This window comes from Borostomias antarcticus (assembly GCF_949987555.1).
Source record: "Borostomias antarcticus genome assembly, chromosome: 23".
In the NCBI taxonomy this organism is placed as follows: domain Eukaryota; kingdom Metazoa; phylum Chordata; class Actinopteri; order Stomiiformes; family Stomiidae; genus Borostomias; species Borostomias antarcticus.
In genome coordinates this window covers 1,395,836-1,405,835 of record NC_140256.1, presented here as the reverse complement: position 1 = coordinate 1,405,835, position 10,000 = coordinate 1,395,836, and the positions used below count along the sequence as shown (strand labels likewise).

Genomic DNA, 10,000 nt, shown 5'->3' with positions numbered 1-10,000 from the left:
GGGAGGGAGGGGGAGAGAGAGAGAGATGCAGGGAGAGAGGGGGAGGGAGGGAGGGAGGGAGGGAGGGAGGGAGGGAGGGAGGGAGGGAGGGAGAGAGAGAGAGAGAGAGAGAGAGAGAGTTCTGCCCCTGTGCCCGCAGACTGTTGCCTGGGCTCTGTCTGGCTGGCTGGCACACACACATGCATGCATGTTTGTGTGTGTGAGTGCGTGCATGCGAGCGAGCGTGTGTGAAGCGAGAGCCGGGCGTGCCCGGGGGGTGCGGCCGCCGCGGGTGTGCTCCTGGTCCTCACCCCGGCCATCGTCCTCCCACGCGCACCTGCTCGCCCGCTCTCCCTCCCCCTCCCCCGCTCTCTTCCGCCTTGTTAACCCGCCTCCCCCCGAACGGAGGAGGACTTTGCGGGCGGCGGGGGGAGGGGGTGAGGGGGCGAGGAGGTAATTTGGTGGTGAGTAATGCCCGGCTTAATCAACAGCTCAAAGTCATCGCCCGGGAGGCCGGGAGGGGCCAGATATTACCATTAACCTTTGACCCCGGGGCGCAGTAGTCTGCCTGCCTGTGGGCCCGGCGTGAGGCGAGCGCCAGTGACCTCGGGCTCTCTCTGACTCGCTCTCTCTCTCCCTCTCTCCCTGTGTGTGTGTGTGTGTGTGTGTGTGTGTGTGTGTGTGTGTGTGTGTGTGTGTGTGTGTGTGTGTGTGTGTGTGTGTGTGTGTGTGTGTGTGTGCGTGTGTGTGTGTGTGTTCAGGGGCGACGGTGGAGAGCATGCTGGGTAGCCTGCTGTGTCTGCCGGGTTCTGGTTCCGTGCTGCTGGACCCCTACGGTTCCACCATCTCCGAGACCACCAGCGAGGCCTGGAGCGTGGAGGTCCTCCCCAGCGACTCAGGTGGGCTCCCGGGCATGGCGGAGGCGTGGGGGGGGGGTCTCCGTACGTTCCTTTCAGGGGTGCAGACTTGAAAATAGATGTTTTTAATCCAAAATAGGTCATTTGTTTGATCTGTCAGGTCTGGGTTTGTATGTGTGTCACCTTTTTCACCTGTGATCGGTTTGCACCTCTGCCTTTTTTGTGTGTCGATATTTTGGGGGATTTTGTTGTCGGGCGGTTATTGTCGCTCGTGCACTGCATCCCTGCTGCGTCTTGTACCGCTAGACGTGTGTGTGTGTGTGTGTGTGTTTCTGTGGTGGGTGGGGGGCCAGCCAGGTGGGGGTGGGCTCGCTGCCATACCCAGGATGTGGACGGTGCATCTGGCGTGGCGTTTGCGAGCGCCCCCCCGTCTTTCCGGGCCGATCCGTGCGTGCCAGTAAAAGGCGTCTCGGGGTTTCCCCTAGAGGGACCTCCAGGTGTGTGTGCACCTGCGGCTCACCCACCGAGGGGGGGAAACGCTCAAGGACAGCAGCTGTCTGCCGTCCATTTACACACAGGCAACCTTTTAGCTGCCACCATCCTCCCTGAAACCCTTCTGGATGAGACGGGGGGGGGGGGGGGGGGGGTGTAGCCTAACGTTAGCCTGTGCAGGCAATGCAGCAGTGAGAGTGTGGTCCTGGTTCCAGACCGGTTTACACTGTCCGCTCGATTGTAGGAGTTGTAACGTTTTTACCAAATCGCCTAGGATTATTTTCAGGGGGGGGGTGGTAGCTAGGCCCCCCGAAACTACTTGTCGTGGGCCGAGCGTGTCAAACTGACGTTTGTTAGCGTGGATATCCATGTTTGTTAGTATCGGCGCAACACAAAAACATTACTAGAAAAAATTACATTTCCTGAAGAAAATGTGTGTGAATGCTGAACAGAGAAATTGCAAAAGCACTGCTGAAAATGCAGCCTTAATGCATAAACTCAATGGGAACCTTGAAGGCAATACCATTTAGTCCACAACACATAGCCTAGCTAATGTTAGCCTACATAGCTGCTAACATCAGAAAACATACTTTCAACTGTGGTTACATTACTTATGTACAGTAGCTATCTACAGCAACAGAAAATATTTTCATTCCATCATCTCTCACTCCCAGTCACAAAATGTCCACTAGCTGTGATGCTAATTTTTGCTATGTTAAACTCCATTAACTTATGCTAAAGGTGTTAGCGATGTAAACTACTCTGCTATTTTTTTTTACTTTCGGGTCTTTCAGGAGGGGCGGGAGGTCCTGTTGGGGGGGGGGCTGGGGGCGGGGGGGCCGCCCCTTCCAAGGCAATGGTAGGGGAAACACTGCAAAACAATTACGGACACAATGCCAAAGCCCTTATTGTTAAATTATGCTTTTAACTCCCTCCTTGAAAGTCAGTGTTTCATGAAAATTAGAAGACTGCTTTGATAACGCCACAACACGTTTTTATTGGCGAGGCCTCGTCCCTGTGTTAATTGAACTAGTACCCCATTTCAATATGTGTGCAGTGTTCGAATGATACACACGAGTGTCCTGATTGCGTTCTGTTCCGTTTGCTTGCCCCCGTTCTGCTCTGTAATAAGCCTATCTGATGCTCGCCTGGAGTGGAGTGCTTGTTTCATGGCTATGCAGCAGAAAACTACACTCCGAAGAGCACTTCACCGCCACATTATTACTAACGAGCATGCAAATGAGCGCCGCTGCTCGCGCCGAGACTCTGGTCTGCAGGCAACGGCCCCGCTGGGCGGCCTCTGAACGAGCTGGACCGCCGGCTACAGGGCTGCTTGGTCCGTTATGATCCACGGCGCGTTCGCCTCCCTGCCTCTGAGTTCTCCACCTCTGCCCCCCCCCCCGAGAAGAGAGGGATGAGAGGGAAGAGAGGGATGAGAGAAGAAGAGAGGGATGAGAGGGAAGAGAGGGATGAGAGAAGAGAGGGAAGAGAGGGATGAGAGAAGAAGAGAAGACCAGTATGTGTTAATGACCTGCCAGGAAACCACCGGGCTGTAGTTACTAAGAACTCAACACTTGAGTGTGTTGGGCTCGTTTTGTTCACTTGTGTTTTGTTGTGCTTTGAAACCTGTAGCAATTTTTTTTTATGAAAAGGGCATTACAAATAAAATGTATTATTATTATTATTATTATTAGGATCATCCTATGTTACTGTGTCTGATGTTGTGTGTATGTGTGGGTGTTTGTGCGTGTGCGTACGTGTGTGTGTGTGTGTGTGTGTGTGTGTGTGTGTGTGGGGGGGGTGTATGCCTGTGTGTGTGTGGTTGTGTGTGTGTGTGTGTGTGTGTGTGTGGTTGTGCGTGTGTGTGTGTGTGTGTGTGGGGTGTGTGTGTGTGGTCGTGTGTGTGTGTGTGTGTGTGTGTGTGTGTGGGGGGGGGGTTATGCGTGTGTGTGGTTGTGCGTGTGTGTGTGGTTGTGTGTGTGTGGTTGTGTGTGTGTGTGTGGTTGTGCGTGTGTGTGTGTGTGGGGTGTGTGTGTGTGTGGTCGTGTGTGTGTGTGTGTGTGTGTGTGTGTGTGGGGGGGGGGTTATGCGTGTGTGTGGTTGTGCGTGTGTGTGTGGTTGTGTGTGTGTGGTTGTGTGTGTGCGTGTGTGTGTGTGTGTGTGGTTGTGTGTGTGTGTGTGGTTGTGTGTGTGTGGTTGTGCGTGTGTGTGTGTGTGGTTGTGCGTGTGTGTGTGTGTGTGGTTGTGCGTGTGTGTGTGTGTGGTTGTGCGTGTGTGTGTGTGTGGTTGTGCGTGTGTGTGTGTGTGGTTGTGCGTGTGTGTGTGTGTGTGGTTGTGCGTGTGTGTGTGTGTGGTTGTGCGTGTGTGTGTGTGTGTGTGCGCGTGCTTCCAGAAGCCCCAGACCTGAAGCAGGAGGAGCGGCTGCAGGAGCTGGAGAGCTGCTCTGGGGTGGGCAGCACCTCGGACGACACAGAGGTCAGGGAGGTCAGCTCCCGACCCAGCACCCCCGGGCTCAGCGTCGTCTCAGGTACGCCGCTCTACCCTCCAGGTGTGTGTGGTGTGTGTGTGTGTGTATGCTGTACGTGCACGTCATCGACTGACTGCTAACATGGACTGACCTGTCAACCGTCCAGACGGTTGCGTACATTTAGGAGTAGTACTTATTCATTCAAATGTCTTTTATTGAAATGTGGATAAGCCCCTTGAGTTGCACCAACTGGTTTTCGAGGTGGTCCTCGAGGACAAACACACAGTATGAACATTTAAAGAAAACAAAACACAGAAAAACAATATATGACAACACAAGACAATCAGCATTAACAGACACATACAGGCTCTCATCACTGCCCCCCTAACATCCATTTTAAATCATCTATGTCTTCAATAAAATAAATAAAGTTAGAATAAAATAATACAAATAAAATATAATTCTTATGATGCGGTTACTGTCGGGTCTGCTGGATAGCCAGGTCGGTCAGTGTTTTCCTCGGACACCGGTTAACGACGGCGGTCTCTCCCCCCCCAGCTCAGAGAGCAGGCTGGGCAATCAGGCGGTCTATCCCCCCCCCCCCCAGCTCAGCGAGCAGGTTGCTTGGTCAGGCTAGACGTAGCGTCCCAGATTAAGCAGACGGGGCCCGGTCCCCTCAGCTGAGCTCCCAGGGGCCCCGCTGACGGACGGTCCCGGTCTGATTATCACTCTTCCTGTGTGCGTCTGCCTCCTCCGCCCCTCCGGCCCCTGGGGGCCCCTCCCCCCCGCTACCCGGTTACAGCTCCCAGGGGCCCCCTGGCCTGGGGACCGTTCAGCACATCCCCCCTCGGCTCCCTGCGCTCGCAGACCGACGACTCAGAACGGCCACGCGCTCACAGCGCCCGAGCACGTACACGCAGTTATAGATTCATTCTAATAATTCAGAAAAGAGTAGTCGAGAATGCCACGGTTCAACATGCTCAGTTCAAGCTGGTTACTTTTATTCCAAATAGTTTACGAGTTTGCAAAGTCGGGTTCAAAGAGAATAGGAACATCCACCAAGAGCCGTGATTATCATGAAAACAGAGCATTATAAACAGTGTGGGTGTGACCATACCTGCATATGCAAATACCTCACTAACCAATGATCAGTGAGTAGGATAGTTCTGAGGGTCAACAGCTGAAGTGAACATTACAGAGATCAGAGATATATGGGAGGAGGTGACCCCTGGTGAGGTCTCCTGCCATAAAGGATGGTTTAGGCCTGGAGATAGTGGGGTCAGGGCAGGCCTGAAAATGAACACCTGCCACCGGCCAAATGCAGGTACAATTTCCTATTGGCGACTAAATTTGGCGACTAGATTTGGGAAGGCTATCTGAAAAAAAAAATACTTGGCCGGTAGATTTTTTTCATCTACAGTCCCCTTGGCAGGTTACTCACCGTGAGCCAAAAGGTTAATTTTCAACCCTGGGTCAGGGCAATAAACAGAGGACAGGATCTCACGAATAAGACAGGCCTATGACGATGTCTTGAGCAGAGAATACACTAATTTGAATTGATCAATTACACACAGCCGTCGTAGAGCTGTGTTACGCCCCAGACAAAAGACCCACAGGTGTGTGAGCGGCCTCGTCCTACGTGAGCGTGTCCTTGAGCTGTTACAGCCTCAGAGCCTGAGATCAGCGGCATGTTCTATAGTGACGGATGAAAATATGGTGGAACTTTCACTGTATCAAATCAAAGAAAGGTAGCGTAATTGACCAACATTCAACAGCCAGAATGGCAGATCATTCAAGAGATTTAGAGAGAGATTTGAGGTATTTCATACTAAAACCATACTGGAGTATTGGAACCACAGCTGATTTTCCAGCCCAGCAAAAATTCAATTGAAAAACAAATAACAAACAATAATAACTACAGCAACAGCTACATTATGCCCCATTCCTGACCATGCCCCATTCCTGACCATGCCCCATTCCTGATCATGTCCCATTCCTGACCATGCCCCATTCCTGATCATGCCCCATTCCTGATCATGCCCCATTCCCGATCATGCTCCTCTTTGTATTTCCACCCCGAAACCAAAGTTCCTCTAAAAACAATAAACCACAATTCAACCAAATGCCTCAGTGATTCTGCGTTGTGGATCCCCAGAGCTGTTTTAAGCCCCAGACAAAAGACTCCACCCACAGGTGTGTGAGCGGCCTCGTTCTATGTGAGCGTGTCCTTGAAGTAAGTGTGTGTGTGTGTGTGTGTGTGCGTGTGTGCGTGTGTGCGTGTGTGTGTGCGTGTGTGTGTGTGTGCGTGTGTGTGCGCGTGTGCGTGTCTTCCCACGCAGGAATCAGCGCCACATCGGAAGACATCCCCAACAAGATTGAGGACCTGCGCTCGGAGTGCAGCTCCGACTTCGGCGGGAAGGACTCAGTGACCAGTCCAGATGGGGACGAGACGGCCCACGGTAGGAGAGAGGCGAGGGTGTCACCTCCCCCTCAGACTGGCCGGGCGGAGCCATCAATCTGACCCCATCAATCCCTGTCACCTGCACAGTTACCTGGCTCCTCTCCACCTCGCCACAATACCGCTGACCACATCTCAAACTTCACCACTCGTCCTCATATCACCTGTAGCTACTGTTGGAGAGTTGAGACCAGGGTGCTAGCGTAGGAAAGTGAGACCAGGGTGCTAGCGTAGGAAAGTGAGACCAGGGTGCTAGCGTAGGAAAGTGAGACCAGGGTACTAGCATAGGAAAGTGAGACCAGGGTGCTAGCATAGGAAAGTGAGACCAGGGTGCTAGCGTAGGAAAGTGAGACCAGGGTGCTAGCATAGGAAAGTGAGACCAGGGTGCTAGCGTAGGAAAGTGAGACCAGGGTGCTAGCATAGGAAAGTGAGACCAGGGTGCTAGCATAGGAAAGTGAGACCAGGGTGCTAGCGTAGGAAAGTGAGACCAGGGTGCTAGCGTAGGAAAGTGAGACCAGGGTGCTAGCGTAGGAAAGTGAGACCAGGGTGCTAGCGTAGGAAAGTGAGACCAGGGTGCTAGCGTAGGAAAGTGAGACCATGGTGCTAGCGTAGGAAAGTGAGACCAGGGTGCTAGCTTAGGAAAGTGAGACCAGGGTGCTAGCGTAGGAAAGTGAGACCAGGGTGCTAGCGTAGGAAAGTGAGACCAGGGTGCTAGCATAGGAAAGTGAAGTTGTGATGACTGGTTGATGTGTTTACGTTGTCTTAACCCCACCATCCTCCCTTTTGGTTTCAGGGGCGCATCATTTGACCTCACCCCCCTCCCAGGCCGGAGAATCCTTACTGGCCATGTTCGATCCCCTCTCCTCCGGCGAAGGTAATTACCCACAATGCTCGGGGGGGGGGGGGGGGGTTCTTCGCGCCGAGCGTCCGCTCAAGAGCCGGAAACGAGCGTCATTAAGTCCCGTCTTAATGGCGTGGGCTCGCAGAACAGCTTGAGCTCTGAGAAGCGAGAGTCTCCAGTCGCGCCCCACTTACTGGACCAAACATTAGCACGGCGCTAACTTCATCTGCGCGGGCGCCGCGTTCCCTTTAGCCCTTTTTGGTGTTTGCCGTTTCCGTTAGGTTTCTTGCCGTTCGCTAGCTCTTCCCTGAGGTGGGCTGAGATGGGGCCGTGGCGCTACGCGGTAGCACGGCTTTGTGTCGGTGGCAAGGTGAAGGGATGACAGGTTGAGAGACCTCACCCCGGGCTCATTGGCACGCTCCGCCCTGTCCCACTGTGCCCATGGCACCAGGCTGCCATTGGACGCTTTTCAGGAGAGAGAGTCTACCCTTGGAACAGGTGGCCTAGCTACGCCGAGGGCTCGTCTCCCCCCCCCCCCCCACGCTCCATCCAGACCCTCCCCCTCCAACTCTGCTCTACTGTGCTGTTAGTTTAGCTGTTTACTGTTTGTGTGACCGCTATGAACTGAGAGAGAGAGAGTGAGAGAGAGAGAGAGTGTGTGAGTGAGAGAGAGTGTGTGAGTGAGAGTGTGTGAGTGAGAGTGAGAGAGAGTGTGTGAGTGAGAGTGTGAGAGAGTGTGTGTGAGAGAAAGTGTGAGAGAGAGAGAGAGAGAGGAGCAGGATGAGCAACGTCATGTTTAATCAGGAGATGATCACCTCAGACGCACCTCTCTGCTGATGCTCCCCCTCCCCCTCCCTCAGGCTCCTCCACCGGTACCATCGTGAGGCCCAAGGTGCACTACGCCCGCCCCCCCCCACCCCCCTCCCGACCCCCCCATCCCGGAGGCCTACGCCCTGGGCCAGGAGCCGCGCCACTCCCTGTTCGCCCCCCACAGCCTGGTGCAGGCCGAGCTGGAGCACGGCAAGCAGCGCCACTCCTACCCCGACCGGCTGGTCCGCAGTCGCAGCTCGGACCTGGTGTGTCCCGGCCGGCGGCCCACCAGCGACCCCGGGCTGAACCGCCGGGCGACGGCCGAGGAGCGCGACGCGGCGGGGGCCTTCTCCCTGGGCCCCTCCTCCTCCCCCAGCAAGGACTCCCTGAAAGGAGAGGTAACGGACGGGCGCGGCTGCTGGGGTTAGAGTTAGATTACAGTGAGAGTGAGAGTGAGATTTAGAATGAGATTTGGATTTGGATTTAGAGTGAGATTTAGAGTGAGATTTAGAGTTGGATTTAGAGTTAGAGTTAGATTTATTTATTTGCACTTTTGTATAACAGAACAACAATAACAACGGAAAGTAAAGAGATTGTGCAGGTGAACATGTAGAAAACCCCAAAGGGTTATAAAATCCATGTCACCTCTAAATCATTGGTACATAATCATTAGTAGAATAAATGACTGAAAATAAAACGGCACAAAAAAATAAAATAAAGTGTGGTGTCAGTGTGTGTACAACTGGACCAAAGCCTGGCCTTCGACCCACTGCACAGCTCATTGGTCACGCTTGATTATAGAAACGCCATATTGAATGTTGTGATTTTCACTATATGATATTATGAGTCCCGTACAATGTGTAGACTAGAGAAAAAGTACTGTTTTCAGTTTGTCAGTTGGTGAAAAAGAACGGTTTTCAGTTTGTCAGTTGGTGAAAAAGTAGTTTTCAGTTTGTTCTTTTTTTATTTTTATTTTTTAACTTTTGGTTGTTTTTGTTGAATTCTTTTCCAAAGGTGGAGGAGAGGAAAGACAGCGATGACGAGAAGTCCGAACGTAACCGACCGTGGTGGAAGAAACGCTTTGTGTCGGCCATTCCCAAAGGTGAGCGCAGCGCGGGGCGCCGGTTCCACACGTCCTCTTACGGACCGAGCCCCGTGATCCCCGTGGCCCGGTCATCTACGTTCCCAACATCAACTCCCACGTTCTCACGTCTATTACCGGAAATATCGCCGTTTGAACACGCACATTTCCCCGATCCGTCACGCGGGAAGGAGAATGATGATGCATGCTCTCCACTTCCATGTTCCGCCGTTGAGAAGGATGTTTCCCGCCGCTGAAAGCTGCCGTGGAGAAATGGCCGACCCTCTCTCAGGTCTCACTTGCGCTAGATTTATTTTGATTTTGTAAAACTAATCCGTCACGTTGGGGTCCGGAGCGCCGGAGCTTGTGCGGTTGCAGGCCTCCCAGCAGTCCTGTCAGACGCCAGCTAATGGTCATTAGATGGAGCTCTCTGTCATCTGCGCTGATGGATGGAGCGTCTCTTGTTGCAGTTCGACTCCAGACTCATCCAGACTCATCTCTCACATCTGTCAGGGAAATAATGAGCTGTGCTGCGCTGGACAACCACTTATTACTCTTTCAGACAATCATGTTCCTTCGGTAAACATTAGAAAGTCGGATTCATAATAAACACGGTTCTGTGCAGAGAAGCTGAGCGGTGCCAGAAGTCCGTCACCGCCTGATAAACTTCTGTTTGTTTTGTCGGTCGGTCGGTCTGTCTGTCGGCCTGTCGGCCTGTCTGTCTGTCTGTCTGTCTGTCTCTCTGTCTGTCTCTCTGTCTGTCTGTCTGCCTGTCTGTCTGCCTGTCTGTCGGTCGGTCGGTCTGCTTCTCTGAGTGTCGCCGTGGCGTCCGCCCGTCCGAGCGGCGGACTGAGAGAGGTGTGAAAGGTCAACCCTGTGCTCTTCCCTGTGTCCCCCTCCTCTCCACACAGTGCTTTATTTGACGGCGGAGAGCGAAGTCCCAGGTAACGCCTCCTCCTGCCGTCATGGCGCTCGCCTGGCCCGGCGCCATTCGGGTGGGGCCGGGGGGGGCCGT

At 53.4% G+C, this 10,000-nt stretch overlaps 1 protein-coding gene across 1 annotated transcript in view; it reads left to right on the top strand.

The window, feature by feature from the left end:
• gapvd1 (GTPase activating protein and VPS9 domains 1) overlaps positions 1-10,000 on the top strand; it is a 27,330-nt gene that overhangs the window by 16,450 nt on the left and 880 nt on the right. Inside the window, exons 12-17 of the mRNA XM_084457664.1 lie at positions 741-878; positions 3,721-3,855; positions 6,135-6,254; positions 7,047-7,127; positions 7,955-8,302; positions 8,919-9,006. Of these exons, the coding sequence (XP_084313790.1) occupies positions 741-878; positions 3,721-3,855; positions 6,135-6,254; positions 7,047-7,127; positions 7,955-8,302; positions 8,919-8,944 (848 nt within the window). The 3' untranslated portion in view covers positions 8,945-9,006. The remainder of the gene's footprint in view (positions 1-740; positions 879-3,720; positions 3,856-6,134; positions 6,255-7,046; positions 7,128-7,954; positions 8,303-8,918; positions 9,007-10,000) is intronic.